A 17,370-nucleotide genomic window follows, 5' to 3' on the forward strand; every position below is an offset into this window, starting at 1 on the left:
AGGGGTAGCCTCGGGGCGTCACATTTTGGAATCCAATGGATGAAAGAGATCCATTAATTGATGAATTCCCTACCTTAGCAATCAAAGCCCAAAGCAATTGTAACACCTCGGACTTGAAAAAATAGAAAACGTAGATTTTTTTGAAATTGCAGGTGTCAACCCACGAAAACCACCCACGGCTTATGGATGGGACCACGGACCGTAGATGTGGTATGTGGTTGATCATCTCAATTTCTCCCAGAAAGTCTAGAACCACGACAAGACCTATGGTAAGCTTTCAGATGCCATTCGACGGACTGATAGGACGGACCGTCGGTCAGACCATAGTCTGTCGGTCAGGGTCGACTTTTAGCTTAGAGGTAATTGGGTCTTTTCCTAATTATTTTATTCCTAAACTACGTGGTTTTACTCGATTTAAGCCTAATAACTTAGTCAGACATACCAGAACCTTTATTCACCAAAAATACCCAATCATAGAGCAAAAAGGAGAAGAAAGAAGCGATAGTTTCCCAAGAAAAATTAGAAGGTTTGCTTCAAGTTTCAACCCCGAAATCGAAGGATTTCTCCGTAGATTTCGTCACCAGGTATGTGGAATTTCATTAGTGGGTTCCTTTTATCCACTAGGTCCCTAGAATTCAATCAGATTTTTTATTCTTTATATCTTGTTTAGACCTATGGTTTTTAAAACCTTGGATAATCGTTGTGATTTAGCTGTTGTAGTATTCATAATAGAATTATCATGTTTTCTTGGAAAGTTTGCTTAGTTCCTTGCATGAAACTCAGAACCCTAGTTGTGTAGATTCTCTTAGTTCATGAATTACACTTGCTAGGTCAGTTAAACGGATAAACATGCTCTAGTTTTCAAATGTTACATTGTCAGTTCCTAAATGTTGTATTCTCAGATTTGCATGTCAGAACATTGAGCTATCTAGTATTTCAGTTATGTTGAATCATACACAATTCCAGTTGGGAGTAGGCTTAGCACCGAGTTGGACTAGGGTTCAGCGTACCCTCATAGTCCCGGAACTACGTGCTCCTGTAGGTTTATAAGTCTCATCTGTGGGCATCAGATTTAGTGATCACACCAGTCATGCCTTTATACCCCTGGCAAGGTATAGTGGGTCCTCTCGATGAGGCGTATACATCGGACTCCACATTTAGCTCACGTGGTTTTATGTCGGTTAATAGTAGCTCCCACAGTCAAACTCTAGTGCATTTGACCAGGTTTTCAGTTTATACTTCAGTATTCAGTCTCAGCATATTATGTTCATGATTAGTACTTGGTCATTGCATTTAGCTCAACTTTCAGTTATATTTCAGCATTTATATTTTGTTCAGATTATATCATTGCTCATTTATGCTCTGCTCAACTTATATATTTGTTCCGCTATATTCTATATCATGCATGCTCAATACATTCCAAGTACTGACGCATACTCTGCGCTACATCATTTCATGATGTAGGTTCAGGTACTTGATGTTTGCGTAATCAAGACACAACTTCTGATGCAAGTTTCTACGATCGTGCAATAGTTTAGTAACCCAACCAAGGGCTGGGATCGTTCCCAAGAGACTGGTTTTGAGAATTAATAGAGAAATAAAACTTAGTTCTAACTAGTCGTAGCTAAACACATTAATGATTAAAAACATTGTAAATTAAAAGGGGGACACAAGAGTGCCAATTAACAATAGGGGGTTTTGTCACAAGTAAGGTAAAAACAACAAAATAAACAAGGGTTTCTAAGTAATGAGAGGGATCATTGGGATGTGACGGGAATACGGGTTAAGCTAGATTATTGGGTACATGTTTTCGATAGAAGATTCATAGAGTAATTGTGACTAGGCTAGACTTTAAGGGGGATAAGCTTTCTCTCAAGCAACTTACCCCGTTTCAAATGTGTTCCTCTCGGACACCCACTTGTCGTATGAAGACCAACCTACTCCTTAACCCACTCACTCTCTCGAGCTGAGTGTGTGGACATGAGACTAGGGTTCACTCTCTCGAGTTGAACCTCATGTCGACCCACTCACACTGGCCATCAATCTAGTGGTCTTAGTTTTACGACCTCTCTCGAGCAAGCCGAAAACACATAAATAAACTTGTATTTGCAACTACAAATTCATTAAATTCATCCACAACCATTAAACGAAATCACAATTAAACTACGATTAAACTATCAGCAAGCAAGACCCAACAATTATCTTAACCCATATTCGCTAAATCACACCCCAAGAATTAGGGATTTTAGCCACACATCAAGAGATAGAAATTTATACCTAAATGAGCTTGCATTCAAATGGGTATGAGGATTTAAGTCTTGTTACAGGCCAAGAATGAAGAATCCAAAAGACCTAAGTCCAAATCCTTGGAGATGAAACCCTTTTTTTCTTCAAGTCTTCAAAACCCTCTCAAACTCAAAGCAAAAATATCAAAAAGTACTATTCTATATGAGAATTATAATAATTGTTCGACTCTTAAAACTACAACTCTAACTAGTATTTATAGTTTTCACAGATTTGTGTTGCAGTGGATCATTCAGTGTCGTTAGTCGAAATCGCTGATCAACTCAGCGATTCGCCCTTTGGTGTGGTTCATCGCCGTCTTGCACCAGCCTTCAGCATCGTGTGCTCTGGGTCATTGGGCGGCATGGTACTGCTTCGCGAAACTTCTCGGCGATGCGCCAACTGCTCCCTTTTTCTGCTGACTTGATCCTTTCCTTCAAGGCTCAGCACACTGGAACAAAAGGCGAAGTAATACCCTTCGGCGACTCGCCAAGTGGACTCGGCGATCCTCAGGCCTTCATTTCTTTGTTCTTCTAAGCCTTTTCATTCCTTTTTGCGACGTAGTGTCCATGCTTTCCTTCAAACATCAAATACCTGAAACTTAAGAGTTTTCATCAGATATTGAGATAAAATAAGCATTTGAAGACACAATTCCTATTAAAATATAGCCCGAAATGAGTCCAATTTGTGGACTCATCAGTACTCAGCATCCAGATCACGCATAAATCGATTCTCGATCCGTATTCAGCAGCTTCAGTGGTAAGTCCTCATACTTCGAGGACAACATACATGCTTTCCATTTTTAGTCTTCTATTCAGTTTTCAGTTTTGCTAGGGTTAGCTTGGGGCATGTCCCAGCAACTCTAGTCAGTAGAGGCTTTTCAGACATAGTACTAGATTCAGCTTTAGTTTTGATTGATTGTTCGGTAACTCTAAACTCTTAGTATGTTTTATACATTCAGACTAGATGGGCATTCCCCACTTTCAGTTATCAGTTGATTTAGCTTCCGCATCAGTTCATGTTTTCATTTAGATATCTTTCAGTATGCTTATGATATGCTAGTTGCAGGGTTAGCTTGGGGTTACTCGTGATCCTAGGTCCCATTTTACGTCAAAGGGGTAACCTCAAGACGTGACAACAATGAAGGAAGAAACCTTGAAGCCCTAGTTATTCACCTTGGAGCTTGAGAGAGAATTGGAGAACAAACCCTTGAGAGATTTTTGTGAGCTTGAATGAATCGAAGGGAATGAGTTAGGTTTGAAGAGTAAAAAAAGTTTTAGGGGTAGTTAGAGGGACAAAACGACAAAGTTTAGAGGTTAATTGGGTAGAAAAATACCAAAATACCGTTGCTTAAAAATTGTTGGATAACTCATGTGGACTGGACCTACGGATCGTAGGAATTCTTACAGTCCATCCTAGCCAGTCGTAGGGTCAACTACTGGAACCCAAAAATCCTGAACCATTTCCACGAGTATCTTCTATGGGTCGTCGACCTTCCTACGATCTATAGACCTCTTTCGTAGATTCAAATTTTACCAAGAATCCTTTGAGTCCAAAGCACCTTCCACGAAACCTTTCTATGACCCATCCAAATTCCAACGACTCATCTTGTTGATTCGTAAACTATCATCTAGGACTTGACATTCCCAAAATTTCCATTTAGTTCCTACGACTGCCTTCCTACAGTCCATAGAGCTTCTTACGATCCGTAGGTCGACTCGTAGAACCTGCTTCAGTGCCCAAAAATGCAACCTTTCCTTTCCAATTTAAATTTCCAATACCCAAGATGCTACATTTCCTTAGGCCTAAATTTTGATTTAACACTTCAAATACCCTTACATATATGTTTCTTAAAATAATTATCCATTTATATCTTTATTCTTTTGGTTTTACATCAATTCATCGGCATTTGCAAGTTGCACTTGTACTTGTAGTTGTCAGTGTAACAATAACCCCCCCCCCCCTTGTGCTTTGCATCATGACCAGTGCCCTTGCAATCATAAATAATACACCAACGCAAGAAAATCTACAACTTCAAACATGGTCCCAATGTGCCAAAACACTCTCGAGCCCCTTGGGTCTTAACCCAGGAATACCAACAAGTTCAAACATATGGTGTACACCTATGCAAAGCCTCAAAAAATCATGCAATGGCATTTAAATAAGCAAAATAAGGATTGAGTTATTACATTCCCTCCTACTAAAAATATGGTTTATCCTCAATCAAACTTAGAGCCTCAAACAACTTCAAATATGTGTCCAAATGTTTTGCTCTGTCTTCTAAGGGATTCCTTACTTTGGTGCTTCCTCCACAATACTTTGTCCAAATGAATACTCTTTGATCTCAACTAGTGGACCTTCCTTTCCAAAATAGTTATTGATGTCTCCTCATAGGATAAATGTTGATCGAACTGAACTGACTCATGATCAATGACCTATACAATATAGATTGAGTATCGGGAATACTTTCATAGTATAAAACATGAATATTAAATTTACTCCTGATAGAGATAGTGGCAAGGTCGATTTTTAATCCACCACTCCATTCCTTTTCAGGATCTTAAATGGGTCAATGTACCTTAGGCTCGTGTTTCCTTTCTTGCCAAATCTCACGACACCCTTTAATGGCAAACCTTCTCCAACTTCCCTTCTTAAACTACAAATCAGGACCTTGTGGTCTGAATTGGACTTTTGCCTGCTCTAAGTTATCCTAAGTCGGTAGTCGGTCTTAAATTAGCTTTACCTTGTCCAAGACTTGTTGTACCATTTTAGGACACAAAATATGTATTTTACCTTATTCAACCCACTCGACTATAAAATGATATTGCTTACCATACAAAGCGTTATATGGTTTTATCTAAATACTAGATTAGTACAACTTCTGTTATAGGCAAACTCTACCAAAGGAATGTAATCATCCATATGACTCATGTTATAGTAGGAATAGAAACAAGAATAGTATATATAATCCTACTTATAATAGGATTAAGGATGATATCTAGAATTTTACTTGGAAAAGAATTGTAATGTAGTGTCCTAGATGGAAAGGAGTCTAATGCAGTGTCTATAAATAGGGTCTCAATATAATTATATAGATACATAATTCAATAATATTCTTCCTCAATATTTCTCATATTATATCAGAGTTTCTACGATCTTGATAGAGAATCAAAGAGCTTCCATTGTGGCGGGCGGCTGTGACCCATATACACCGCCCATCTGGCCAATGGTTATGTTAACAAAAATAAGACCAATTATACATGGATGAACCCCATATTCGGGGGAAGAAAACTCAAGTCAAATAGGTCATCGTGTGATAATTTTTGATGACTTTCTAGGAATATTTTGTGCCAACCACATATCCATCAGAATTTGTGTAACACCATGTCATTATTCATGTGACTATTTTCTCATATTTGATTTGCGTAGAACCGTGCATCTTTACGGTGACTACTTTCTCTTGTATGATCTGTGTAGAACCGTGCATTTTTCTAGTGACTACTTTCTCATATCTAATTTGCGTAGCACCGTGCATATTTTCAGCAACTACTTTCTTATATCCAATTTTTATTGAATCGTGCCATATTTCCGGTGATTACTTTCTCATTTTTTATTTGTGCAGTATCGTGCCATCTTTCCAGTGACTACTTTCTTAAATATAATTTGTGTAGCACTATACCGTCTTCTTGATGACTACTTTCTCATATCTGATTTGTATAGCACCATGCATTTTTCTGGACTACGTTCTCATATCTGGGTTACATAGCCCTGTGTGTCTTTTTGGTGTTTCCTCTCTATGCGTCTTTATGGTGACAATGATACACACTCTCTCTCTCTGTAACACCTCGAACTTCAAAAAAGCTAAATATAAATTTGTGCAAGTCACGCATCAGTTTTTAGTTTTGGGTCAATTTCAAACAATCATATCTTTTAGCACATAAATAATTAGGTGGCCCATGAACTATCAAATCGAAGGTCTTTGAGTCCTCTTTCCAACGCCACCAAGTTTGCTAAATTTTGAGCTCCGAGTAAAAAGTTATGGCTGTTTGAGTGAAGTCTCTCCACTTAAGGCATTCCATCCATTTTAGGAAAGGGTATTTGGTCTTTTCCTTTTCCCACTAGGCGTAAAACGTTTTTTGTAACACCTCAAAACTTAGCTAAGCCGGAAGAACAAAAATTTGATGAACCACGGAGGGGTTCACGGGCCGTGAAAGGAACCACGACCCGTCACCCTCATTGGGGTTCACACCCATCCAAAAGTGGTGGACCACGGAGCCCTCCGCGGGCCGTGGTCCCACTGACGAGCCGTGGCTTGGTTCGTCGACCTGACCCAATAGACACCAACCCCAAGGGAAGAACCATGTTGGCCTTCACGGCCCGTAGTCCTTCACACGGTTCGTGAAGTGGACCGTAGATGGAGGTACCAAGAACCAGTAGCACTGGCCAAGAACCACGACCCACTTGACGGGTCGTGGTCCCATCGACGGTCCGTCAGTGGCCTCGTGGATGGCCCCTCACCAACTTTAAGTCAGGGTCGTTTTGGTCTTTTCCCCTATGCATTGGACATTTAAACTACGTCATTTAATACCTAAACTACAATGTTTTGCTTAGTCTAGAGCCTAATAACCTAGTCAGACATATCTAGAATCTTCATTCTCCAACTTCTTAGGGATAGGTGAGAAGCTTATGAGCTATTTTATAATTGAACTCCATTTCTCTTTCCAAATCTGCTATTTCAAGTTGAACAGCCAACACTTGAGCAAGATTCCATGATACTTAACAAGTGTTGATAAATATTTATGAGACAGCAAACTCAAACAACTCAGGTGTCTTAATTTTCCATGCGAAATTTCAGTAATTAGCATTTGTAGCAAGGAGCTAACACAATCCTCAACAGGGAAAAATGATTTGAAACACAGATAGAACGAGCACATCAAAGTTCTCATGAATCAGATATGTCGCAAATAATTTACTTCCCAGAAGACCACCAGCTGACCAGCAAACTGTCCCTCAAAACGACAATACATGAGGATCAAATGTACTCCTTGAGTAACTTTCTGCCAAAATGTAGTATAAGATAGATACAGATGGTTGGATAACAGAAAGAGGGAGGGTGGTAGAGGACAGAGAAGCTTTTGAAGAGTGACTTGCCTCTTAAGAGATAGAAACTCAATTGTTCCAAAAGCCAAACCCCATAATCATTTCTCCCAAAACCAAACCGAAAAAGGAACCCTTTTTTCCTCGTCTAACACACACTAGAGTTATTATTCCACTTCAGAAGCACAACGATGCATTAATTTTTCCAAACACCGATGATGAAAATTGCAAGAAGCTTGCCCAGCAGAGGTGTTGGAGAATTGCCTCCACCAATTATACAGAATACCTACTCCCATTTGCTTCACCCTTTACCTCAACAAACACAAAAGACTATGAAATAAAAGAGGATCCTTGAGACCTCTTTCCCTTTTCAGTTTGACCTTAAATATGGACATTGAAAAGAATCACCAACATAAAGAGCAATAAAAATCATGCATTCCAGATATAGAAATCACCATATATATCCAAAGAACTGTTAGTAAAGAGGGTCATTCTGCCAGATTTTTGTTATACACACACAACCACGCTAAGAAGAATTTTAAGTAATATTTCACTTCACAATTGGAACTATCAACTATTTTTATCCAAACAACTGTATCATTGTCAGTCACTATAAATCACACAATACAACAACATACCTAGTGTAATCCCACAAGGGGAGTTTGGGGAGGGTAGGATGTATGTGAACCTTACTCCTAACTTTGTGGGGTAGAGAAGTTGTATCCGGTAAACCCACGGCTCAAAGAAGTTTTGAAGCAGGGTTGAAAGAAAAATACAACAACAAAACACGAAACATATGCAGCAACAGAGTGTAGAAATCCAGTTTAATACTATAGCTTTTAGAGTGAAAAGAAGGAAAAGTTCATTGTTTTAAGTACCTGGGATTGAAGACTAAAAGGATGGTATTAGGCTGAACGCTTAGTTAATGGCCACATACATATGTGCAGAAGATCATGATTCATCTTCCTTGCAGTGTATCACTCAGTTTTGCATAATTACATGCGAGGCTGTGACTCGAGGTTCTCCATACTTAAACCTATATATATTAGGAAACTTTAGCATAGTTTGCTGACATCAAATTTATTTAGATGTTGGGCACTGAAACAGAGAAGTGATACACACTGACATGTCCAATGATTGTTTCAAAATAGAAAGAGCAACCAAAACTAGAAATGAACCCCATAAGTTGTGGACTGACATGATTGTTGAAAAGAGCAACCAAAACTTCAAATGAACTCCATAAGTTGAGAAAGAAATAATATACAAGAAAGAGAGTGAGAGACAAGACATAGCAAAAACCAACACACAGCAAGCATGCCCCAGATAAACGAGTTATGAAACCTCATAGAGTATATTGTACACCATACCATATAGATCTACAGGCATGTTCTGCATCAGTTGTGCCAACAAAAGAACATCGTTAGGAATATCTGTGGATACATTGAGCTGCTATATTTAAGCTTCAACAAAACAATACCTAAAACATGCTGACATTGAACTAAGCACTAAAGAGCAAATGTAAAAGGTGATCCTTCAGGTGGAAGCAAGAATAATTGTTTATTATGGCAATGTTGCAACATCTGAACTGTCCGTCATGAAAAAGATGTTGTAAGTGATTGGCTATAGCAACTACTCTACTAAGAGATTGCTTGATAATCTATTTAGCACTTAAACTAGACATAGTAAGTGCATTGATGTGAGACCTGTTTAATGTTATTAAACAGGATTACTTAATACATTAAGTTCCATTGTTAATAGTAAGCGAATTTCATGCAACACAAATTTGACTCGCCGTATAAAATGTATATTAAAGGTAATATAAGCTATTCTCCAACCATAAATAAAACTACTAGGTAAAATCGGTAATATCAACATGGTGATCCATCATACATCTGCATCATCTATGAGCGCCAAGAAATATTGTTTCCTTAACTACATACCTAGCCAAGTCAATAACGAATAGAAGAAGTACAAGATGAAATCTTCACAAAAATGTTACTATTACAGAAATCTTCACATCAGAGTGTCTTCTCTAACTTCACTTAATGTACATTCTACCATCAAAAAATATTAGAAGAGATACCAAAAGCGCAAGGATTGAAACAAGATACATTTGGAAAGTAAATCCTAGTAGTATACAGGACAACTGTAACATAGTTCTTGAAAGTAAGTTTTCTAAGCAAAAGTTTCAGTTTACTACTCATCATTAGGTACAAACACAATGAATGCAACTTAACCTTGCTCAACTGTTTCACAAAATATCTATGCTTGCTTCACTAATGAGAAGGATGAGTAATTTCATCTTCACAAGAGCATGGCACTAATTGTCACTACCATCTGTATGCTTGCTTCACTAATGAGAAGGATGAGTAGCTTCATCTTCACTAGAGCATGGCACTAATTGTCACTACTATCCAAGCTAGGTAGAAAGCTTTTGAAAGTAAAATATCCAAATATCATGTTCAGATTCAATATACTGTCACTACTATATTCATCCAAAAGATTAAGCATCTCCCTAGCATTAGGTCAAGATAGAGAAGGAAACAAGTGAATTCCTAGCATTTCATTAAGACAGCTGATTTTCAAGTAAGTTGAGAGGATTGTCAAACAATCAGCTACTTAATCATGATAATCATCTGCAGTTAGCCAAAGACATTCACCATTTTACAAAGCCTAGTCATAGAATTGGCCTAAGCTTTAGGCAAAGAGTCCCAGAAAACAGAATGTAATTGCAAGCCAAAGACATCCACCATTTGTTATTCTTGTAGTTTTCATGACTTCAAAAAAAATTGCAGGATATCTTTCCCAGAAAGCAGAGTGTAATTGCACCCTTTAAGACTTGGTTGCTTACCTCTTTTGGGTTAATTTAACATTTTAACTAGTATGCCTCAATCAATCTAGATTAGCCATAAGCCATAGAAATAGAATCTTTTGGCATGAAAATGGTGATTAAAAAATGAATGTTCACCTCAATAATGCACAAACAAATGTTTAATATACAGATAAACCAACATGGCTTCACGTGAACACTACCACACACACCACCAAATATTAGCAATACAAAGTGATCCAGATATGAAGTAGGTAGCAATGCGCAACAGCAAGGATACAGAATAATAGAAAACTTCAACTAAAACTAATCCAATTTAAGCAAAGATGATGACTATAAGAGTGTTCTGTACTCAATTCATGTAAGAGTTGTTAATTTGTTACACTTACTTGCGTTCAAAAGACGCCTCTTCTACATTCCGGCATCTGTTTTTCACGTTTCCTCACCCGAACCTTAATACAGCTATGCCTGTTTCCTAGAGGAAAAAAGTAAACCTAATATCATACTGCAATTCATATGATATGAGAAACAGAACAAAATTGGCCAAATAGAAATGAACATTTATAAGATAAGGGCATCATAAACTCTAATTCCTCATAAGCAGAATGATATATCAGTACAGAGCAGAACTGTTCCAAATCCCTAAACGGAATTAAAAAGAAAAAAAAAATCTAAACACTGTAGAACAAGGCTAAGAAAAGAGAAAATAAACCAGATTTCTATAGCTTCCCATGGGCAAAAAAACCCAATTCAACCCAAGATTCAGGGAATTTACAGGACTATCCCTACACACAAATCATCTATTCCTATGCTTCTACTTCCTTCCCCTCTTTGGGGTAGCCTTCTTCACCGGCGACTTCACGTTCTTCGCAGGTGCCTTCTTAGCCGGCTCCTTTTTGGCAGGTGTTGCCTTTGGTGCAGCTTTCCGACTTGGAGTCGTTCTGGTAGCTGTCTTTGCGACCTTAGCTGTTGTCGTCTTAGCCTTCAGACTTGGCTTGACCGCAGCCTTGGTTTTCGCAGGAGCAGCCTTGGGCTTAACAGCAGCTTTGGGCTTGGCAACAGCCGCCGCCTTGGGCTTCGCCTTAGCAGCTGGCTTTGCCTTGGCAGCAGGTTTTGCCTTGGCAGCGGGCTTTGCCTTGGCAGCAGGCTTTGCCTTGGCAGCGGGTTTCGCCTTTGCAGCTGGCTTTGCCTTAGGCTTTACGGCGACTTTAGGTTTCGCAGCAGGCTTGGACTTGGGCTTAGCAGCGGGCTTTGACTTTGCCGCAGCAGGCTTCTTCTTCGCCGGGGCAGCAGCAGCAGCAGGCTTAGAACCCGATGGAAGCTTGTAAGAGTTCTTCACTTTCACCAGCTTCTCAGAAGCAACAAACTTCTTCAACTGGATAAGCAATGATTTTTTGAAATTGGATGGAAGATTCTTCTGCTTTTCCTCAATGAACTTGGTAATAGCGTACTGGCTGGATCCAGTTCTCTCCTTCAATGTCACAATCGCATCCTTAATCATCTGCACGATACAATCCAAAATCAACTTCAATACACATTCACAAAGCACCAAAGAATCTTATCATCAAGTATAATTAACAAAACTGAAAGTTCAATTTTCAATTACCTCAAAGTAAGGAGGATGGGCCGGAGGAGCACTTTTCTTCCTCGGTGCAGCAGGCTTCTTCGCCTTGGTCTCTTTCTTTGCTTTCCCAGACTTAGCCGGAGGATTAGCCTCATCCTTGACAGGTTCAGGAGCGGCTTGCTCTTCAACAACCTCGTTAGCGATGACTGGTTCTTCAGTGGCCATTTCTAAGCGAAGAAATGAAATTCCCAAATAGGGAGAGAACTAGGGTTAGGGTTTAGGAAGAAAGTAGGCACAAATGGGGAAGAGAATTGGATCTGCTGGTGTGGATTCTACTGAGATTTCTCTCTTTGATGTGAATAAACCAGGGAAAATGAGAAGGCTTAAATAGTGAGAGGAAAAAGAGTCATATCCATAAGCTGAAATCTGATTGGTCGAGTGCCATTTGACGCGGATTCATAGCTTTCGGAAATTTTAAATATAGGCCGTTAGATGTAGCTTTTATCAACGGTATTGACTAGTAGGCGACCAAGACAAGGATTGGGATAAAATATGGAATGCAATGTTTAACTTGTTGGAGGTGTGCTTCTATGCTCAATTGATCTGGACATAACTTGAGATATACTTGATGGATTTGAGTGAAATTTTTTTCATCGTGTAGGAAATTTCGTAAGCTTATATTTAGAGTGTTTATTTGGATTATTTGAATGAGAAATCAGGGAGATAATTCGCTTGGAATAGCAAGGGGTCATTTCAATGATTTTCTTGGAGTGTTTTGTGGTATTTGCTCATTTTAGGGAAATTCTTTGGATTAAACTCAATTTTTTTTCTACAATATGATAGTAGACAAACAGAGGAGTCCGTAGAATCAAAAATCACAAAAATCCAACTAGATTTGACCATCGAATCATTGGTTCAAATGTCATTGAGGATGAACACACCAAAAAAGTATTTCTACTCTTTCTAGTTTTAAGCATAGATCAAATGTGTATACTTTCTTGACAAATCCCATTTGCTTATAAGATGATTATCATCATATAATTGTTAATGAATGAGTGTAGTATAGTTGTATCAAAATCACAATATGAAAGTTAATATGGGATTTATGAAAATGATATATAAAATTGTCATAGTTTTACATGCTATAAATTTCACTACTCTATTATTAACTTGAGTGATGTCACATTTGATTAGTACATGAGTTTTCTAGTAAGATACATAATTCAGTGTTGCAACAGAGTAAAACCATTATGCCAATACCATATAGATGTTTCCTTTTTCATTTGGTAAGTCCATTGTTGTTATTTTTTTTATTTAATATAGGAAGCATGCTCTCAAATCAAAGAATTGTTTCATCATTACTCTTTGCTATAGCCTATAGTTGCTACTAGTATGTCTTGACTTAATCTCATAAGCAATAAGATCATATGAGAGCTAAATCTAGGGCAAAATCATTTAATTTTACACTTCAAAATCATAGGTTGAAGACTTAAACTACATGGATAATCATAGTAGATAACCAAATTTGAGTTTAGAAGGCTAACCCAAACTTTAATAGTGATATCCTTTCAAAAGTCTCATCAAGACAATCTCAAACCACCAAAAATATATCGGAATGAAATAATTTTTGAAGTTTCAGCCTCTATACTTGCCCAGCGCAATCACTATAGGAGGCCTTGTGATCGTGAAGGGCAATCGACTGAGCCTCTTTTGTGAATGTGACTAGTTCCTCGCAAATGCAATGCCTAAATTTCTTTCTCTATGCGATCGTGGTCCAATGGTTTGCGATCATAAAGCATTGTTATGCATCAAAACATTCTTGCATTGTCCATTTTGTGTTATCTTGTTTCAAAATTCACCAGGATCCCACAAAACAAGTCTCATATAATTATTTAAACTTGTACAAAATCTCGTATACTAAAACAGGGGATCAAAACTCAAAACTAAGATTCGAGTCATTACATTATCCATAACTTAATATACATTCATCCACGAACATGCCCAAAATTATTTCAAAACTATAAAACAATTGCAAACACTTGATATGCTTATTAACCTTTACAAAACGCACTAATAAAAAAATATTCATTTCTTTTCATTTAAACCTTATCTCATATGTTTGTATTTCCACTATTCGCATATAAAACTTTATCAAACATCTAATTCTCATTTAATTGAACCTCTCAACACTATCTATTTTGTGTGTTCTTGTTTCAAAACCCACTCAAACACATCATGGTTCCAACCTCAACCCCTAAAATGATATTTTAAACTCAAAATTAAGAGTCGAGTCATTACATCAACTCATATAAACACATATATAAGAATAAAAGATCAAATCTAATATTTCAAGTAATCTCCCATTTACACCTGATAATCGTATATATGTTTTTCATGCCATGTATAGTCCCCACACATTACAAGTGAAATACAATACATAAGTTGAAAATTTCTCTTATTATAGTCAAAGTCTTAATTTACCTAGATTAAAGTAAGCTTTCAACCTTTCTTGATCGCCTTCCCATACCCAAACACATTCAAATGGCTCAAGTATAGCCAAAATAATATTCCATTATATTATACGAAGTTAAGGAATCGATTCTCATAATTTAATATGTGATTTTGGTCAAAGTCAACAAAAATCAAACTTGAGCTCCGGATTAAAATTAAAATTAGTTTCAAAATTGGGTTAATATTCATAACCTTGTGAGTCTAAATGTATACTTATATTCTCAATCTGACATCAAATAGACCTCAAATACACATTCTGGAACCTAGGGCGAATCCTCTTAAACTTTAAAATAATGATTAAAGACTTAAATTTATAGATAATCATAACATATAAGTAAATCCAAGCTTAAGAGACTTACCCACATTAGTTGATGATCTTATCTCCAAAAATTGCACCGAACTAGCCTCAAAATCCCCCAAAAAAATTGGAATGAAATAAAATCTCAAAACTTCTATTTTTATACATGACAAAATCCTTCTTCACAACTATGATAGGGTCTCCCATGAACACATAGAGAAATTTAGCAGGACATTGTATGATCATGACAGCCCTCATGTAACAACAATGAGTAATACTCCTTATCTTTAGCAACCGCGAGACATTAATCCATAATTCAAAGTACTACTGCAACACCAAAAAAATTGTTATGTTCAAATATGAATTTCTCATTCTAAAACTCAAATGAACCCCTCGGGGTCCTATCTGAATCCCTTGAACAAGTCCCAAATGACTATTTTTACCTGTACAAAGTCTCAAATTGTGAAACAGAGTGTTAAAACTTAAAATTTAATGTTAGATTGTTATATTACCTACCACTTAGAGTAATGTTCATGCTCAAACTGGTTTATAATTGTATTTGGGTTGTAAAATAGTTGTGGATACCATCAACGCACTCTTGACTCATTCTCCCAAGAAACTTTCTTTATTGAGTGATATTTCCAAAGCACTTTCAAGCTATTTCCTTTGACCTCAGTCGTAACACCCCGTATCCTAGACAAACAAGATTGCATATTTCCAGAAGTTGCAGGTGCAATCCACGGTTGCCACCCACGAATCGTAGGGTGACCCACAGCCTGTGCTAGTGGTTTGTGGATGGCCACCTGCAGCCCTCCTCAGAAAAACATATAAAATTTGTCTAAGTCCAGACTTACTTCAGGACGTACGGACCGTAGGTCAGACCACGGTCCCTGGTCCAGGGCCGTAGATCAGACCTTCAAATTTCAACTCCCAGTCGCGAATGACGGCCGACCAGAACAAACCGTCGGTCCATCTACGGTCCGTTGGTTTGGTCCGTCGGTGACCCCGACAACTTTTAAGTCAGGGGTCGTTTGGTCTTTCCCCTATGCGTTGGACCCCTAAACTACGTAGTTTTGGTCAGTTTTAGCCTAGCAACTTAATTAGAACTTACCCTAGTCAACTCATTCTCCAAAAAATCATCAAGTTGAACGAAAAGAAGGAGAAAGAGTCGACCAAGCCCTAGTCTAAGAACGCAATAGATTTTTATCAGTTTCATCCCTGAAATTGAAAGACTTCTCCGTGGAATTCGTCACTAGGTATGTAGGATTTCACTGGTGGGTTCCTTTCACCCATTAGCTCCCTAGATTTCAGTCAGAATCTTGATTCCCTTAATATTATCTAGACCTAGGGTTTCTTGAATGTTAAAAATTGTTGGGTTTTAGCTGTTAGAATGATCCAAATCAGATTGTCATGAATTCAGTATTGTTTTGTGTAGATTCTTTCATAAATTTAGAACCCTAGTTATGTAGTTCTTCTAGTTCATGAATTACACATGTTAGGTCAGTTATTCCAGTTAAATATATACATGCCTCAGTTTTCGATCATTGCCAGCACTATCATCTCCTTTAAATATTACAGCTCCATCAAATTCTCAACTGACTGTCGCTTATCCTCCCACAAGAACTCCTCCCCATCTGTCTCCTCAGTTATCTCAGTACCAGCCTCATCCTCAACTCAAACCCTATCAACAACATTATCAACAATATCATCCCCCCATACTAAGCTACTCAACCACACTACTAGGAACCTCAACTCTCGGCTAGGAGGTAGGAATAGACTCGAGCACATCGGGCAACGGAACCTCACCCTTTAGGATGGAAATGTCGGTGGACCTTAGTTGGTCCACATCAACCCAAAGAGAGGTAATGTCAGTCCTCATAGTATTCAACTCAGCTGAACTACCCTCAATCTTCTCCCTAGCCTCCATCCTAGTTGTGAGGTTATCTAGCCTTTCATCATACCTCTAATATGGATCAATTCATCCTCAATGGCCTTATCAATCGCTTTGGCATCTCACTTTCTACCATAGCCGCTCTCACATCCGTAGACCAGACAAGGTTTCTCATTTGGTATATCATGGCCTAGGTCAAGGGGGTCGAGAAACATGAATGAGATGCAACAACTATGGAAGTAGATGGCACAGGGAAGAAGTGTACATGATGGCTCTACAGAAGGATCAGATTGAGCAACATCAGCCTCAAGGCCACTGGAGTCAACCACAAGGGTAGTGTCTGGTTGTGGCGGCTTCTTCTTAGCTGCATTGTCCCTTAAGTAATATGTCTCAATCCTTTGAATGTCACTGGAGGAAGTAGGGATAATCCTTACATTTGTCCTCTGTTATAAAGGAACTCTAGCATCTGCACACAAATGTGTGATCAGGACTGGGAATGGGAGAGAAGTTTGCTCCCGACGAGCGTGCACAAGTATCTTTTTAACAATAATAGCACCGACATTAATCTTTGACTGATTCATAATATTATCGACCAATACAACCTTCTAAGGCCAGAGAATGGACTCATTCTAGGATGACATAAGATTGTTATTGATAAAGTCGAACCAATACCTCAAAGGGATGTTTGTATCCTTCTTTTCTATCATCGCTCAATCAATCATCCATAGAGGAGAGATATCAGATATGAGGGGTTCCAGCCACTCCTTGAGTGCATAGAGGCCCTGTTTCAACTTGAGCCTGTAATGATCATCTCTTGTGCCTTTTGTACCCAAAATTGACTTGATTTTACCTGCACTACATAGCACTATTACGCCACGAACTTCCACTTCCTCTAA

General features: G+C 38.2%; 2 protein-coding genes across 4 annotated transcripts in view; one reads left to right on the top strand and one right to left on the bottom strand.

Annotated features, from left to right (window-relative positions):
• Positions 1-17,370, top strand: part of LOC125812740 (photosystem II reaction center W protein, chloroplastic-like) — a 428,451-nt gene that overhangs the window by 93,261 nt on the left and 317,820 nt on the right. The window lies entirely within an intron of this gene.
• Positions 10,789-12,126, bottom strand: LOC125812622 (histone H1). Of its 2 annotated transcripts, XM_049492121.1 has the most exons (3): positions 11,817-12,126; positions 11,400-11,711; positions 10,789-11,363 (listed from the first exon to the last, which is right to left on the bottom strand). In XM_049492121.1, the coding sequence occupies exons 1-3, from the start codon at positions 11,997-11,999 to the stop codon at positions 11,025-11,027; spliced, it is 834 nt and encodes a 277-aa protein (XP_049348078.1). In that variant the 5' UTR covers positions 12,000-12,126; the 3' UTR covers positions 10,789-11,024. The 2 variants fall into 2 exon arrangements, with proteins under 2 accessions (XP_049348078.1, XP_049348069.1); XM_049492112.1 differs by having other exon boundaries at positions 10,789-11,711.

Source organism: Solanum verrucosum, unplaced genomic scaffold, assembly GCF_900185275.1.
Source record: "Solanum verrucosum unplaced genomic scaffold, falcon-dt-bn FXZP01000235.1, whole genome shotgun sequence".
NCBI classification, from domain to species: domain Eukaryota; kingdom Viridiplantae; phylum Streptophyta; class Magnoliopsida; order Solanales; family Solanaceae; genus Solanum; species Solanum verrucosum.